Raw genomic sequence first — 18,443 nt, 5'->3', positions numbered from 1 at the left:
TATGAAAATATACTGTATTGTACACAACGTAATTATTAGACCAACATCACATAACAGTACTATCCTGCTACCTTAGCAGTTGTCAGAACGTTACACATTAGTTACTCTGCAAACTAGCAGTAGTCACACATAACACACAGGTTACTCAGTATTCTGCAACATAAGCAGTAGTCAGGAAACACGTTATCACATTAGCACACTTGTCATAAGAATATCATAAAACGCCCATAGTAGGAACATTAGAAAACCTATGGCAAGTTAAGCAAACATATTAGCAAGTCATGCCCATAAAAGGAACATGTGCACACATATGTAAACACATCATAGGACAGGCAGGCAATATAACATAATTACAAAGTCTGTAAAAAGAACTTTAAATCAACGTTACATTAGTCCGTTTTAAAGTACCTGAAAAATGATGAAAAGGCACCTCCAGTGCCTAAAACGAATAATGGGGCGGCACTTCCAGTGCCTAAACAACCAATGGGGCCCCCGGTGCTCCTCTGCGCAAAACGGGGGCCTCCTGTGCATATTTGGGCCAAAGAGGGGCGGCACACACCCTCTCAGCGTTCCTGACGGGCCCCTCCTGGGACCCGTAATCACTGGGGGCCCCCCGGGCCTCCACCGGCCCTCCTGTGGGGGGCCAAGGTCAGGGAAATCCTGAGGATCTGGAGGGGGGCGCCACGCACCCCCTCCACTCTGCGAACAGGCCCCTCTGGGGGCCCGTCAACTCCTGGGGTCTCCCGGGGCCTCCGCTGGCCCTTTCAGAGGGGAGACCCCTTCACAATTGCCCTGGGCCCACGAGGGGGCCCACCAGAAAGCCGGCGGCACGGGCGAGCCTCCGATGAGGCTGCTGCCCCGCCCGCACGCGCCGAGAGAGCCCTCCGGGGCTGGAGCAGGTGAGGGAGAGGCGTCCTCCTCTCCCTCCTGCTCGCACACAACGCCGGCACCCGGTCGGGCCAGCCGGTGCCCCGGGGGCGCTCCTCGGAGCGATCCCTACCCCGGGGGCACCGCTAGGAGCAGGCTTGCTCCTTGTCACGTCCCAGGTGGATTTCTTGTGCCCCGGGGGCACGGAACGGAGCGCGATCCTCGCGCTTTACAGAATTAAGTTCCCCGGGCTGCGGCGGTGATTTTCTTTCACGAAGCGCTTTTCACAGCGCTTCCGAAAATTATGCAGCCTGGGCTGCGGCGGTGATTTCCTCTCAGCAGAAACGCGCTCCAGGAAGCGCAAGGGCACAATTTAAAAGCCCGGGCTGCGGCGGTGATTTCTTTTAGGAAAAGAAAAGCGCTTTCCAAGCGCTATAGTGCATCAGCAGCCCAGCACTTAAAAGAATGCCTGTTTCTCCTCCAGCATCCTGTCAAAGATGTAGAAGATCGTTGCAGGGGTCAGGGGCCACAGCACCCTGCCCCTGGGAACAACTTAACAAGAGGGAGCACAGGGCTGGTGGGCTCAGCTACAGGCCAGCACAAAGGGTGCAGATGGTGGCAGTTCCTCCTAGTGACCAGGCAGGTCACAGGTCAGCACAGCAGCAGCAGTCCATGGCGGTTTCCTGGTGAATCCATTCATCAGCGTTCTGTGTCCAGTTCCAAGTTCCAAGAATGTTCAAATTGTGGGGAAAATTCCCCTGTACTTATAGTCAGTTCTTACAGTGTTTTACAGTGGTAGGGAGAGGAGGTTCCAGCCAGTTACAACTGGTTCTGGGAGTGCCCCCTCTCTCCTTTCAGCACAGGCTCCAAACATCAGTGGGGGGTTAACGACCCTATTGTGTGAGGCCAGGGCACAGCCTTTACAAATGTAGGTGTGCCCCGCCTCTCCCTTCTCTCAGCCCAGGAAGACTATTCAGTATGTAGATGCACCTCAGTGACACCTCCACCCTCCCTGTGTACAGGCTGTCTGAAAAGTATGCACAAAGCCCCAACTGTCACTCTGCCCAGACGTGGATTGGAGTCAAGCTGCAAAACACCAGAATCATAAGCACAGATAAATGCGCACTTTCTAGAAGTGGCATTTCTGTGATAGTAATAAAAAATACACCCACACCAGTAAGCAGTATCTATTATCACCATCACAACCATACCAAACACGCCTACGCTAGCCCTCATAAATCAGACAATACCCCTACACATAAGGCAGGGCATTTCTAATGCAATCCTATGAGAAGGCAGCACTCACAGCAGTGAGACACCAAGTTAGGCTGTTTGTCACTACCAGGACAGGCCATGCAATATGGCACATGTCCTGCCTTTCTACATACATGGCACCCTGTCCACAGGGCGTACTTTAGGGGTGACTTACATGTAGTAAAAGGGGAGTCCTGGGCCTGGCAAGTAAATTTAGATGCCAGGTCCCTGTGGCAGAAAACTGCGCACACAGGCCCTGCGCTAGCAGGCCTGAGACAGGTTTGAAAGTCTACTTCAGTGGGTGGCGCAAGCAGCGCTGCAGGCCCACTAGTAGTATTTAATTTACAGGCCCTGGGTATAGAGATACCACTGTACAAGGGACTTATAGGTAAATTAAATATGCCAATCAGGTATAAGCCAATCATACCAACTTTAGATGGGAGAGCACCTGCACTTTAACACTGGTCAGCAGTGATAAAGTGCTCAGAGTCCTAGAGCCAACAGCGAAAGGTCAGAAAAACCAGGAGGAAGGAGGCAAAAAGACTAGGGATGACCATGCGTATGGCCAAAAGTCCAACACAACCCCCTACCAGCCAAAAGCCAGGGGAGAACAATCAATACCTTGATGGACTTCCCTGATTGGGGCGATAGAACAAGGACCCAGGCCCACAACAGCAGGGGCATGTTCCAGTTCTACGCCTTCCTGACTCCACTGGGATCTCTCTGTCAATGCGTCCCAGGCAGCCTAGACCAACCCACGGGGATTCTCTAGCTGCCAATGGCCAGAACCAGGCCCCAGGCCATCTAGGAGCCTCTGGTCTCTGAAACCATAATGAGTGGGGGGCGGTAGCCCCAGGTGCAAAGCAACCTGTCTCCACTCCATTTCCGATCAGTTCAGGGGCTCTACCCTGCCACTGATCCACCAACCTAGGGTCCGCACCCATAGGTTCTACAGGGGCTAGAGGCGAGGCTCTCCTCCCTCTACCCCTCCTTCTAGGATCCCGCCCTCCTCTCCTAGGAGGGGTATCACCAGAATCCACACTTGCCAGGGTGCTGGGTACAGCAGCCCTGCACAACTTTCTCGCCAGCCCAGGATCACTACCTGGCGACTGACCACCCAACCTAGGGACGACACCCTTGGGTTGCACCGGGGTCCGGGGTGGGCTTCCCCCTCCCTGAACCCCACTTCTAGAGTCCTGCGTCTCCCCACCTCGGGAGAAGCCACCAGAAGTTTCACACGGGGGGATGAGCACTCTAACCGCCCCCCCAACCAGGTCAGAGTTTACCCCCTGAAACTGTCTATCTAGTCCAGGGACGACACCCTTAGACTGGACCATTGCCCAGCGAACCAGGACTTCCTTGGGAGCACACCTACCCCCTACCAGATCAGAGCTTACCCCCTGAATCTGGCAATCCAACCCAGAGTCACTACCCTGCGGTTGAACCACTGCCTGGCGCACCAGGACTTCCTTGGGAGCACACCTACTCCCCATCAGGCCAGAGTTTACCCCCTGGACCTGATCATCCAACCCAGAGTCACCACCCTGCGGTTGAATCATTGCCTGGCGCACCAGGACTTCCTGGGGGCCACACCTACCCCCCACCAGGGAAACACCTTCCCCAAGGGCCACACAAGAGTCTGGCTGGTGCAGGTCTCCTGACCTCTGCCCATCTGACAGAGTCTGGATTCCTCCCAGCCCAGAAATGGTCTCACCAAGGTCATTCCTGGGGGGCTCTGCTCTCAGAGCTGACCCCTGACCCTCCAGGTTCTCCACTGGGGCCCGCAGCCCCCTCTCAACCCTATGCCTGGATTTCTGCCTCCTCCGCGGTAGAGCGAGACTACCAGACACCAGGACCGGCGGAACGCTATCACCAGCCACCCGCCTAAGTCCTAATGACAAAATGGGATCCTTCTGAACAGCTGGCCCTACGGCACAGGTTAGGCTCACCTCCTGGCGTTCACTCATGGAACCTTCAGGGGCCTGGGACGGTATCTTGGGCACCTTGGGCCTCAGCCCAGCCCCATTCCCTCTCCTCTGAGATGGGACATGGTGTCCCTCACCCACCCCAGTCCACTGGGACCTACCTGGGACACTCCATTCCTTTCCCACCACACCTTGTTGGGAAACACCTAGACCACTCTCATTAGGAACACCCCCTAATGTCACACCAGACCCTCTGGTACGCAACCAGAAGTCTGCCTCCTTTGCAAGCTCCCTGGGGTCAGAGAGCTCACACACTGACAAGTGTTGGCGTAACTCTGAAAAACAACAACGAAACAGGTGCTCTCTGAGAATCAGATTAAACAGCCCTTCAAAATGGTTTACTGTGCTACCCTTCACCCATCCATCTAGTGCAATGCAGCAAGCCTCCACAAACTCCTCCCAAGACTGGTGGGACAGTTTCTTACCACCCCTAAACCTTTTTCTGTATTCCTCAGGGGAAAAACCATACTTCACAATCAGTGCGTTCTTCACAGCGGAGTACCCCTCCCTGTCACTCTCTTCTAGAGTCAGTAGGGCATCCCTCCCCTCCTCAGGAATAAAACTCCCTAGGCCAGTTCCCCAATCCTTCTCAGGGATCCTGCGCTCTACCAGAGCCCTCTCATATTCCTTTAACCACTGACGTATGTCACCCCCCTCTTGGAACCTAGGTACCAGATCTATGGGTATGTGAGGAACATCTTTGCTACAGCACTGTACATTGCTGCCACCACTGGACTCCACCTGCAGCGCTGGTGAGTCCAGATCCTTCAGACTGCGCTCTAGAGCGAGTCTTTCTCTGGCAAAGGCCCTCTCTGCCTCTGCCATTCTCTCCTGTACTAAGGCCTTCTCTACCTCAGCCCTTCTCTCCTCAACAGCTAGGCGCGCTAACTGCAACTTCAGGTCCCTCTCTTCCCGCCTATCTCTTAGCTCATCAGGCGTCAAGGAATGAGAGGTAGCCCTGCTTCTTACACTGGACCCAGCAAGGGACTCCCTATCACTGGGGCCTTCCCTGCCAACTGGCGTCCCCAACCGGTCATTCTCACCCTCCTGATCAGTCTCTCTACCACTCTCTAGGGATGAGGTCTGGGAGCCCTCCCATTGGGAACCCTCGCTACACTCAGGATCCTCTGGGTACCCCCTACGCACACTCCCTCCCTGGGTAAATGTCACAAACCTTTCAAAGAAATTCAGAGATCTCCTGAGGTCCCCTTCTACAGGCAGCCCTCTCTCTCTACAGAACCCCTCTAATTCCCCCTGCGTGTAAAACGGCAGGTCCTCTAAATCAAAGGTAAGCCCCATCTTGAAAAGGTACAAATAACTCAACTGTGACAACCACAATACCCAAGCGTGAGAACTGAAAACAGGTAAAATGACCAAAGAGAGAAAGTTAAGAGAAGCCAAACATGTGATGGTCTAAACGCAATCCTTGTAGTGAAATAATGAGTCACAATGGTATTGTGCAAGCGCAAGTCCTATCCTCACCGCTGACTTCCAATGTTAGAAATGGGGTTTCTGGTTGGCTAGGGTATGTACCTCAGCCAGGCAGAACTTACCCACTCTAGTCAGGGCAAGGGAGTTACACGTCCAAGATAACCCCTGCTCACCCCCTTGGTAGCTTGGCACGAGCAGTCAGGCTTAACCCGGAGGCAATGCGTAAAGCGTCTGCCCAACACACACATACATGTGACGCAATATTCCCACCACACAGGAAACACAACACTAGATTATATGAAAATTTACTGTATTGTACACAACGTAATTATTAGACCAACATCACATAACAGTACTATCCTGCTACCTTAGCAGTTGTCAGAACGTTACACATTAGTTACTCTGCAAACTAGCAGTAGTCACACATAACACACAGGTTACTCAGTATTCTGCAACATAAGCAGTAGTCAGGAAACACGTTATCACATTAGCACACTTGTCATAAGAATATCATAAAACGCCCATAGTAGGAACATTAGAAAACCTATGGCAAGTTAAGCAAACATATTAGCAAGTCATGCCCATAAAAGGAACATGTGCACACATATGTAAACACATCATAGGACAGGCAGGCAATATAACATAATTACAAAGTCTGTAAAAAGAACTTTAAATCAACGTTACATTAGTCCGTTTTAAAGTACCTGAAAAATGATGAAAAGGCACCTCCAGTGCCTAAAACGAATAATGGGGCGGCACTTCCAGTGCCTAAACAACCAATGGGGCCCCCGGTGCTCCTCTGCGCAAAACGGGGGCCTCCTGTGCATATTTGGGCCAAAGAGGGGCGGCACACACCCTCTCAGCGTTCCTGACGGGCCCCTCCTGGGACCCGTAATCACTGGGGGCCCCCCGGGCCTCCACCGGCCCTCCTGTGGGGGGCCAAGGTCAGGGAAATCCTGAGGATCTGGAGGGGGGCGCCACGCACCCCCTCCACTCTGCGAACAGGCCCCTCTGGGGGCCCGTCAACTCCTGGGGTCTCCCGGGGCCTCCGCTGGCCCTTTCAGAGGGGAGACCCCTTCACAATTGCCCTGGGCCCACGAGGGGGCCCACCAGAAAGCCGGCGGCACGGGCGAGCCTCCGATGAGGCTGCTGCCCCGCCCGCACGCGCCGAGAGAGCCCTCCGGGGCTGGAGCAGGTGAGGGAGAGGCGTCCTCCTCTCCCTCCTGCTCGCACACAACGCCGGCACCCGGTCGGGCCAGCCGGTGCCCCGGGGGCGCTCCTCGGAGCGATCCCTACCCCGGGGGCACCGCTAGGAGCAGGCTTGCTCCTTGTCACGTCCCAGGTGGATTTCTTGTGCCCCGGGGGCACGGAACGGAGCGCGATCCTCGCGCTTTACAGAATTAAGTTCCCCGGGCTGCGGCGGTGATTTTCTTTCACGAAGCGCTTTTCACAGCGCTTCCGAAAATTATGCAGCCTGGGCTGCGGCGGTGATTTCCTCTCAGCAGAAACGCGCTCCAGGAAGCGCAAGGGCACAATTTAAAAGCCCGGGCTGCGGCGGTGATTTCTTTTAGGAAAAGAAAAGCGCTTTCCAAGCGCTATAGTGCATCAGCAGCCCAGCACTTAAAAGAATGCCTGTTTCTCCTCCAGCATCCTGTCAAAGATGTAGAAGATCGTTGCAGGGGTCAGGGGCCACAGCACCCTGCCCCTGGGAACAACTTAACAAGAGGGAGCACAGGGCTGGTGGGCTCAGCTACAGGCCAGCACAAAGGGTGCAGATGGTGGCAGTTCCTCCTAGTGACCAGGCAGGTCACAGGTCAGCACAGCAGCAGCAGTCCATGGCGGTTTCCTGGTGAGTCCATTCATCAGCGTTCTGTGTCCAGTTCCAAGTTCCAAGAATGTTCAAATTGTGGGGAAAATTCCCCTGTACTTATAGTCAGTTCTTACAGTGTTTTACAGTGGTAGGGAGAGGAGGTTCCAGCCAGTTACAACTGGTTCTGGGAGTGCCCCCTCTCTCCTTTCAGCACAGGCTCCAAACATCAGTGGGGGGTTAACGACCCTATTGTGTGAGGCCAGGGCACAGCCTTTACAAATGTAGGTGTGCCCCGCCTCTCCCTTCTCTCAGCCCAGGAAGACTATTCAGTATGTAGATGCACCTCAGTGACACCTCCACCCTCCCTGTGTACAGGCTGTCTGAAAAGTATGCACAAAGCCCCAACTGTCACTCTGCCCAGACGTGGATTGGAGTCAAGCTGCAAAACACCAGAATCATAAGCACAGATAAATGCGCACTTTCTAGAAGTGGCATTTCTGTGATAGTAATAAAAAATACACCCACACCAGTAAGCAGTATCTATTATCACCATCACAACCATACCAAACACGCCTACGCTAGCCCTCATAAATCAGACAATACCCCTACACATAAGGCAGGGCATTTCTAATGCAATCCTATGAGAAGGCAGCACTCACAGCAGTGAGACACCAAGTTAGGCTGTTTGTCACTACCAGGACAGGCCATGCAATATGGCACATGTCCTGCCTTTCTACATACATGGCACCCTGTCCACAGGGCGTACTTTAGGGGTGACTTACATGTAGTAAAAGGGGAGTCCTGGGCCTGGCAAGTAAATTTAGATGCCAGGTCCCTGTGGCAGAAAACTGCGCACACAGGCCCTGCGCTAGCAGGCCTGAGACAGGTTTGAAAGTCTACTTCAGTGGGTGGCGCAAGCAGCGCTGCAGGCCCACTAGTAGTATTTAATTTACAGGCCCTGGGTATAGAGATACCACTGTACAAGGGACTTATAGGTAAATTAAATATGCCAATCAGGTATAAGCCAATCATACCAACTTTAGATGGGAGAGCACCTGCACTTTAACACTGGTCAGCAGTGATAAAGTGCTCAGAGTCCTAGAGCCAACAGCGAAAGGTCAGAAAAACCAGGAGGAAGGAGGCAAAAAGACTAGGGATGACCATGCGTATGGCCAAAAGTCCAACACAACCCCCTACCAGCCAAAAGCCAGGGGAGAACAATCAATACCTTGATGGACTTCCCTGATTGGGGCGATAGAACAAGGACCCAGGCCCACAACAGCAGGGGCATGTTCCAGTTCTACGCCTTCCTGACTCCACTGGGATCTCTCTGTCAATGCGTCCCAGGCAGCCTAGACCAACCCACGGGGATTCTCTAGCTGCCAATGGCCAGAACCAGGCCCCAGGCCATCTAGGAGCCTCTGGTCTCTGAAACCATAATGAGTGGGGGGCGGTAGCCCCAGGTGCAAAGCAACCTGTCTCCACTCCATTTCCGATCAGTTCAGGGGCTCTACCCTGCCACTGATCCACCAACCTAGGGTCCGCACCCATAGGTTCTACAGGGGCTAGAGGCGAGGCTCTCCTCCCTCTACCCCTCCTTCTAGGATCCCGCCCTCCTCTCCTAGGAGGGGTATCACCAGAATCCACACTTGCCAGGGTGCTGGGTACAGCAGCCCTGCACAACTTTCTCGCCAGCCCAGGATCACTACCTGGCGACTGACCACCCAACCTAGGGACGACACCCTTGGGTTGCACCGGGGTCCGGGGTGGGCTTCCCCCTCCCTGAACCCCACTTCTAGAGTCCTGCGTCTCCCCACCTCGGGAGAAGCCACCAGAAGTTTCACACGGGGGGATGAGCACTCTAACCGCCCCCCCAACCAGGTCAGAGTTTACCCCCTGAAACTGTCTATCTAGTCCAGGGACGACACCCTTAGACTGGACCATTGCCCAGCGAACCAGGACTTCCTTGGGAGCACACCTACCCCCTACCAGATCAGAGCTTACCCCCTGAATCTGGCAATCCAACCCAGAGTCACTACCCTGCGGTTGAACCACTGCCTGGCGCACCAGGACTTCCTTGGGAGCACACCTACTCCCCATCAGGCCAGAGTTTACCCCCTGGACCTGATCATCCAACCCAGAGTCACCACCCTGCGGTTGAATCATTGCCTGGCGCACCAGGACTTCCTGGGGGCCACACCTACCCCCCACCAGGGAAACACCTTCCCCAAGGGCCACACAAGAGTCTGGCTGGTGCAGGTCTCCTGACCTCTGCCCATCTGACAGAGTCTGGATTCCTCCCAGCCCAGAAATGGTCTCACCAAGGTCATTCCTGGGGGGCTCTGCTCTCAGAGCTGACCCCTGACCCTCCAGGTTCTCCACTGGGGCCCGCAGCCCCCTCTCAACCCTATGCCTGGATTTCTGCCTCCTCCGCGGTAGAGCGAGACTACCAGACACCAGGACCGGCGGAACGCTATCACCAGCCACCCGCCTAAGTCCTAATGACAAAATGGGATCCTTCTGAACAGCTGGCCCTACGGCACAGGTTAGGCTCACCTCCTGGCGTTCACTCATGGAACCTTCAGGGGCCTGGGACGGTATCTTGGGCACCTTGGGCCTCAGCCCAGCCCCATTCCCTCTCCTCTGAGATGGGACATGGTGTCCCTCACCCACCCCAGTCCACTGGGACCTACCTGGGACACTCCATTCCTTTCCCACCACACCTTGTTGGGAAACACCTAGACCACTCTCATTAGGAACACCCCCTAATGTCACACCAGACCCTCTGGTACGCAACCAGAAGTCTGCCTCCTTTGCAAGCTCCCTGGGGTCAGAGAGCTCACACACTGACAAGTGTTGGCGTAACTCTGAAAAACAACAACGAAACAGGTGCTCTCTGAGAATCAGATTAAACAGCCCTTCAAAATGGTTTACTGTGCTACCCTTCACCCATCCATCTAGTGCAATGCAGCAAGCCTCCACAAACTCCTCCCAAGACTGGTGGGACAGTTTCTTACCACCCCTAAACCTTTTTCTGTATTCCTCAGGGGAAAAACCATACTTCACAATCAGTGCGTTCTTCACAGCGGAGTACCCCTCCCTGTCACTCTCTTCTAGAGTCAGTAGGGCATCCCTCCCCTCCTCAGGAATAAAACTCCCTAGGCCAGTTCCCCAATCCTTCTCAGGGATCCTGCGCTCTACCAGAGCCCTCTCATATTCCTTTAACCACTGACGTATGTCACCCCCCTCTTGGAACCTAGGTACCAGATCTATGGGTATGTGAGGAACATCTTTGCTACAGCACTGTACATTGCTGCCACCACTGGACTCCACCTGCAGCGCTGGTGAGTCCAGATCCTTCAGACTGCGCTCTAGAGCGAGTCTTTCTCTGGCAAAGGCCCTCTCTGCCTCTGCCATTCTCTCCTGTACTAAGGCCTTCTCTACCTCAGCCCTTCTCTCCTCAACAGCTAGGCGCGCTAACTGCAACTTCAGGTCCCTCTCTTCCCGCCTATCTCTTAGCTCATCAGGCGTCAAGGAATGAGAGGTAGCCCTGCTTCTTACACTGGACCCAGCAAGGGACTCCCTATCACTGGGGCCTTCCCTGCCAACTGGCGTCCCCAACCGGTCATTCTCACCCTCCTGATCAGTCTCTCTACCACTCTCTAGGGATGAGGTCTGGGAGCCCTCCCATTGGGAACCCTCGCTACACTCAGGATCCTCTGGGTACCCCCTACGCACACTCCCTCCCTGGGTAAATGTCACAAACCTTTCAAAGAAATTCAGAGATCTCCTGAGGTCCCCTTCTACAGGCAGCCCTCTCTCTCTACAGAACCCCTCTAATTCCCCCTGCGTGTAAAACGGCAGGTCCTCTAAATCAAAGGTAAGCCCCATCTTGAAAAGGTACAAATAACTCAACTGTGACAACCACAATACCCAAGCGTGAGAACTGAAAACAGGTAAAATGACCAAAGAGAGAAAGTTAAGAGAAGCCAAACATGTGATGGTCTAAACGCAATCCTTGTAGTGAAATAATGAGTCACAATGGTATTGTGCAAGCGCAAGTCCTATCCTCACCGCTGACTTCCAATGTTAGAAATGGGGTTTCTGGTTGGCTAGGGTATGTACCTCAGCCAGGCAGAACTTACCCACTCTAGTCAGGGCAAGGGAGTTACACGTCCAAGATAACCCCTGCTCACCCCCTTGGTAGCTTGGCACGAGCAGTCAGGCTTAACCCGGAGGCAATGCGTAAAGCGTCTGCCCAACACACACATACATGTGACGCAATATTCCCACCACACAGGAAACACAACACTAGATTATATGAAAATTTACTGTATTGTACACAACGTAATTATTAGACCAACATCACATAACAGTACTATCCTGCTACCTTAGCAGTTGTCAGAACGTTACACATTAGTTACTCTGCAAACTAGCAGTAGTCACACATAACACACAGGTTACTCAGTATTCTGCAACATAAGCAGTAGTCAGGAAACACGTTATCACATTAGCACACTTGTCATAAGAATATCATAAAACGCCCATAGTAGGAACATTAGAAAACCTATGGCAAGTTAAGCAAACATATTAGCAAGTCATGCCCATAAAAGGAACATGTGCACACATATGTAAACACATCATAGGACAGGCAGGCAATATAACATAATTACAAAGTCTGTAAAAAGAACTTTAAATCAACGTTACATTAGTCCGTTTTAAAGTACCTGAAAAATGATGAAAAGGCACCTCCAGTGCCTAAAACGAATAATGGGGCGGCACTTCCAGTGCCTAAACAACCAATGGGGCCCCCGGTGCTCCTCTGCGCAAAACGGGGGCCTCCTGTGCATATTTGGGCCAAAGAGGGGCGGCACACACCCTCTCAGCGTTCCTGACGGGCCCCTCCTGGGACCCGTAATCACTGGGGGCCCCCCGGGCCTCCACCGGCCCTCCTGTGGGGGGCCAAGGTCAGGGAAATCCTGAGGATCTGGAGGGGGGCGCCACGCACCCCCTCCACTCTGCGAACAGGCCCCTCTGGGGGCCCGTCAACTCCTGGGGTCTCCCGGGGCCTCCGCTGGCCCTTTCAGAGGGGAGACCCCTTCACAATTGCCCTGGGCCCACGAGGGGGCCCACCAGAAAGCCGGCGGCACGGGCGAGCCTCCGATGAGGCTGCTGCCCCGCCCGCACGCGCCGAGAGAGCCCTCCGGGGCTGGAGCAGGTGAGGGAGAGGCGTCCTCCTCTCCCTCCTGCTCGCACACAACGCCGGCACCCGGTCGGGCCAGCCGGTGCCCCGGGGGCGCTCCTCGGAGCGATCCCTACCCCGGGGGCACCGCTAGGAGCAGGCTTGCTCCTTGTCACGTCCCAGGTGGATTTCTTGTGCCCCGGGGGCACGGAACGGAGCGCGATCCTCGCGCTTTACAGAATTAAGTTCCCCGGGCTGCGGCGGTGATTTTCTTTCACGAAGCGCTTTTCACAGCGCTTCCGAAAATTATGCAGCCTGGGCTGCGGCGGTGATTTCCTCTCAGCAGAAACGCGCTCCAGGAAGCGCAAGGGCACAATTTAAAAGCCCGGGCTGCGGCGGTGATTTCTTTTAGGAAAAGAAAAGCGCTTTCCAAGCGCTATAGTGCATCAGCAGCCCAGCACTTAAAAGAATGCCTGTTTCTCCTCCAGCATCCTGTCAAAGATGTAGAAGATCGTTGCAGGGGTCAGGGGCCACAGCACCCTGCCCCTGGGAACAACTTAACAAGAGGGAGCACAGGGCTGGTGGGCTCAGCTACAGGCCAGCACAAAGGGTGCAGATGGTGGCAGTTCCTCCTAGTGACCAGGCAGGTCACAGGTCAGCACAGCAGCAGCAGTCCATGGCGGTTTCCTGGTGAGTCCATTCATCAGCGTTCTGTGTCCAGTTCCAAGTTCCAAGAATGTTCAAATTGTGGGGAAAATTCCCCTGTACTTATAGTCAGTTCTTACAGTGTTTTACAGTGGTAGGGAGAGGAGGTTCCAGCCAGTTACAACTGGTTCTGGGAGTGCCCCCTCTCTCCTTTCAGCACAGGCTCCAAACATCAGTGGGGGGTTAACGACCCTATTGTGTGAGGCCAGGGCACAGCCTTTACAAATGTAGGTGTGCCCCGCCTCTCCCTTCTCTCAGCCCAGGAAGACTATTCAGTATGTAGATGCACCTCAGTGACACCTCCACCCTCCCTGTGTACAGGCTGTCTGAAAAGTATGCACAAAGCCCCAACTGTCACTCTGCCCAGACGTGGATTGGAGTCAAGCTGCAAAACACCAGAATCATAAGCACAGATAAATGCGCACTTTCTAGAAGTGGCATTTCTGTGATAGTAATAAAAAATACACCCACACCAGTAAGCAGTATCTATTATCACCATCACAACCATACCAAACACGCCTACGCTAGCCCTCATAAATCAGACAATACCCCTACACATAAGGCAGGGCATTTCTAATGCAATCCTATGAGAAGGCAGCACTCACAGCAGTGAGACACCAAGTTAGGCTGTTTGTCACTACCAGGACAGGCCATGCAATATGGCACATGTCCTGCCTTTCTACATACATGGCACCCTGTCCACAGGGCGTACTTTAGGGGTGACTTACATGTAGTAAAAGGGGAGTCCTGGGCCTGGCAAGTAAATTTAGATGCCAGGTCCCTGTGGCAGAAAACTGCGCACACAGGCCCTGCGCTAGCAGGCCTGAGACAGGTTTGAAAGTCTACTTCAGTGGGTGGCGCAAGCAGCGCTGCAGGCCCACTAGTAGTATTTAATTTACAGGCCCTGGGTATAGAGATACCACTGTACAAGGGACTTATAGGTAAATTAAATATGCCAATCAGGTATAAGCCAATCATACCAACTTTAGATGGGAGAGCACCTGCACTTTAACACTGGTCAGCAGTGATAAAGTGCTCAGAGTCCTAGAGCCAACAGCGAAAGGTCAGAAAAACCAGGAGGAAGGAGGCAAAAAGACTAGGGATGACCATGCGTATGGCCAAAAGTCCAACATTAGTCATAAGTGATGGAACAATATCCTCCTCCCTCATGTGCATTAGACCGACCATGGCTCTAGTGCAATTCAGAATGTAGCACAAAATGTTTTTTAATTCTTTTTATCACATTTCACATGGAGGATATACAGCAAGCAAACCAACATGTGAGGCACACCAGTCATCATAAAGTATTGACCTTACTCAACAGCACTGTACACATTTGCACAATCGCCCCTTCCTCTTATTCAATCCTCCTTGGTTCACATACATGTGTTTAAGAAATCATAAATTGTGTCAAATAATGATATGCAATTTGCAATTCCTTTATTGGAATGTAACAAAATGGATTTGTAAGAAGCAGGGGCAGCTCCTCTGCTATGGCGGAGTAGCGTAGCCCCCCGCGTCAGCAGCAGGAGCTACAAACCTTTAAAAATAAAATAATAATAAACAATGTTTATTATCATTTTATTTTTAAAGAGGCGGGGCCCTGGAGGGGATGACGAGCACTGAGGGGAGTGCACAGAGCACTCCCCTCAGTGCCTATGTATGTTTGGCCTGCTTTCTCGGACAGGCCAAACACACATGTGCACAGGGCTCTTTCCAACTCAGACCTGTGTTGCCAGGTTGAAAAGAGCAGGCCCAGGCTCCTAGTCTGCATTGCAGCACCCAGCTAGGGTGCTCCAGCCAATCATAACCCTGCTCTGAGCAATGTCATGATTGGCCGCAGAGCAGGCTGGGAGCCTGTGCCTTGAGTGCGGCAGAGAGCAGTGGTGCAGCGGTGAGGTTCAGGTAAGTTTTTATTTTACATTTTTATTTTATTTTTGTTTTATTCCCCCCGCCCAGTCACCAGTCGCAACTGGTAAGAAGTGGTTGCAATTCGCACACCGACTTCTAACAAATCCATTGGTATTTGAGAACCTACCTATTTATTAGTAGGCTGGTTCTCGAAATACCCATTTGTAGTGGTTCACAATTCACCCTACCTCATTATTATGCATTAGGCAGATGATAAATTGAGAGCGACTGAGAAGGGCAACAAAAACTGGCATGGTGGCCTGCTGGGGTCAGCAAACTACCATGGCTGGACAGTTTTTTAAATAGAGCACTTTTTTTTTTTGTTTGTTTTTTTTACAAGCAGCCCGTTTTTCTTAAAGGAAAACAGGATGTGTTTAAAAAAAAAAAAAAAAGATATGCAAACCTTTTTGGCTCGTGGGGCCCTCTTCCTATTTGGGAATGGCTTATCACCTCCTTTGAGGAGGTGGTAAAATAATAATGTTTTGCAACCAGATTTCTGTCTCAAAACATTAATACATAGATTAAAGATTCAGTATTTGGAAAAGGCGCCCTTAACACGCCCCTTCCAAACAAGGAATCAGTATTTATTCCCAAACCCAGTTAGCAACATCTTACCAAAACGCAAATTGGGTTTGGTGAATGAAAAATCCCATTTCACAGTCAGAAAGGTTCTGTCTTGTGAATCAGAGCCTTAACGACCATAAAATAGCTTCGTACATGAGGGCCTAAATCTCTGTTCACTTCCCATCTGAATTCAGCATCCCTGTTCACTCCAACCTGGAAAGACCCTGGACAGCCATCCGCTGCCTTTGACTACTTTTATACTGTGTAACTACCCTAGTCATTAATACAGGTGTGGGAAATTCCTTTATCCTTGTTTCACGCTTTGTGATTCACACTTTATTTCCTATCAGGATGCATGTTCTACATCTGGAAATACAGGAATGCATGCGAATATAAAAAAATGTGTCAAACTGCATCTGCAAAATGCAAACTATCAGTCAGCTAGCTAGTACTATTCAGAAGATGTGAATTTTGCTGTATTATTTCTCTTTTTAGATCCATCTCTGGTAGTCAGAGCCGATCTTCCTGGAAAATACTCCAATCATCGGTACACCTACGAGCCTTCAGACACTGAACTCTGTAAGTAATAGGCAATGCCAAGCCCGCAGAACGGATAGCTTCTACGCAGGTAGAGATTAAGGCCCATATTTATACTTTTTGACGCTAAACTGCGCTAACGCAGTTTAGCGTCAAAAAGTTTTGCGCCGTCTAACGCCATTCTGAAGCGCCAAGCGGGCGCCGTATTTATGGAATGGCGTTAGACGGCGCAATCAGACCGGCGCTGCCTGGTTTGCGTGGGAAAAAACCACGTAGACCAGACAGCGCCGGCGTAGGGGGAAAATGGCGCATGGGCGTCTTAAAATGGGGCAAGTCAGGTTACGTCGAAAAAATCGTCTTAACCCGACTTGCGCCATTTTCTAACGACGCCCATCCCCCATCAACATGACTCCTATCATTGTAAAGATAGGAGTCATGCCCCCTTGCCCAATGGCCATGCCCAGGGGACTTCTGTCCCCTGGGCATGGTCATTGGGCATAGTGGCATGTAGGGGGGCACAAATAAGGCCCCCCTATGCCACCAAAATAAAATATAAAAAATAAAAAATTATACTTACCTGAACTTACCTGAATGTCCCTGGGGTGGGTCCCTCCATCCTTGGGGGTCCTCCTGGGGTGGGCAAGGGTGGCAGGGGGGGTCCCTGGGGGCATGGGAGGGCACCTGTGGGCTCATTTTGAGCCCACAGGCCCCTTAACGCCTGCCCTGAGCAGGCGTTAAAAAGTGGCGCAAATGCGCCGTTTTTAGCCACGCCAACTCCCGGGCGTCTCTTTTGCCCGGGAGTATAAATACCACGTAAAGGCCTGGGAGTCATTTTTTAGACGGGAACGCCTCCCTTGCATATCATTAACGCAAGGAAGGGGTTCACGCTAAAAAATGACGCACATTCCGGGAACTTTGGCGCTATTCGCCTCTAACGCCATAGTATAAATATGGCGTTAGTTGGCGTTAGTTTTGCGTCGAAATTGCGTCAAAAAAACGACGCAATTTTGGCGCAAACGGAGTATAAATATGGCCCTAAAGGCTGAGAACACGAACGCTAAGAAGCTATCGACAGGCGTTTGCACCAAAAAAAAGATATGTTTGTCAGTTCTTGGATAAACAAGACAATCATAACAGTGGAGATAAACTGCTGCTGGTGTAAACGTTTAGTGGTGGCCTTTCAAAATCTTGTTACCTTTCTGTCTCATGTTACCAAGTTTGAGGCCTTTCACACTTAGGATTTAATGCAGAATTGACCAGCTACACTTGACATAGTCAGTGATGCATGCAACATCTACTGTGGTGTTTTTTAGATAATTTATTATCTTTGCACCTATTTAGTGATCTATTTATCCACTACCCGTGACTACACTAGGGTCAAAGGCTACGTGATGACACAGTGTCCTGCGAGGTCATCAGTGGATCAATTGTTGTGCTATGTTGCTTTCACTTCCATTTTTTGTGTAAAAAATTCCAGATGATTACCTCACATTTACAAGATAGAGAATTACATATCATTGCCCTTTGAAATGTATGCAAATGTGCGCTTAGATCGCCATTTCGCATCTAAAAACGTTTATTTTCTTTAGGTTTTTTCTCTATAGCTCTTTTTATACTATATCTGTGATGACGTTATGCTGACCCAATGAAAATACAAATATTATGTTGCTCTCTTTTTGTTTTTAGTGTATACTAACATGCAGAAAGCACTTAAACTTCTGAAAACTGAACTGTGAGTGAAGAATGCATAGACACGTGACCCCTGCATCCTGTTTCGTCATGAGACTTCACAACCACAAAGCTGACTTCAGCTGATTTGAAATTCATGAAGACACTTTAAAAGCATAACTGGGATTATGATTCATCTGGATGTAAACACTTCCTGGCATCTTGGCATTTGACTGTGCAAATTTTTTTTAATATTTTCTTTATGCTTCATCTGTAAGCAACACATTTTTAAATAAAACCATTTGTGGGTATTTATTATCTATTCTCCGGACACTGTGCTTTATTAACCGGATTTCCACGTGAAGTGTTTTCATAATTACTGTGATTGTTCTCACCGGCAGTGCCACCAATAGAAACTGAACATTCTTGAAAGATAAAACAACAAAATCTGTTTTACACTTCCAAAATCAAGCCACATCACTGCTGGTGGGATTGAATCCACCATCACATATGTGGCTCAGGAATTACA

The 18,443-nt window shown here is 51.4% G+C and overlaps 1 protein-coding gene across 1 annotated transcript in view; it reads left to right on the top strand.

Moving 5' to 3' along the window:
• LOC138262081 (anterior gradient protein 2-A-like) overlaps positions 1–18,236 on the top strand; it is a 35,640-nt gene extending 17,404 nt beyond the window's left edge. The window contains exons 7-8 of the mRNA XM_069211812.1: positions 16,205–16,288; positions 17,933–18,236. Coding sequence (XP_069067913.1) covers positions 16,205–16,288; positions 17,933–17,982 — 134 coding nt within the window. The 3' untranslated portion in view covers positions 17,983–18,236. The remainder of the gene's footprint in view (positions 1–16,204; positions 16,289–17,932) is intronic.
• Positions 18,237–18,443: the final 207 nt, after the last annotated feature.

Source organism: Pleurodeles waltl, chromosome 10, assembly GCF_031143425.1.
Source record: "Pleurodeles waltl isolate 20211129_DDA chromosome 10, aPleWal1.hap1.20221129, whole genome shotgun sequence".
NCBI lineage: Eukaryota > Metazoa > Chordata > Amphibia > Caudata > Salamandridae > Pleurodeles > Pleurodeles waltl.
Note: the sequence above shows the minus strand (reverse complement) of the source record. Positions and strands in the feature narration are given on the sequence as shown.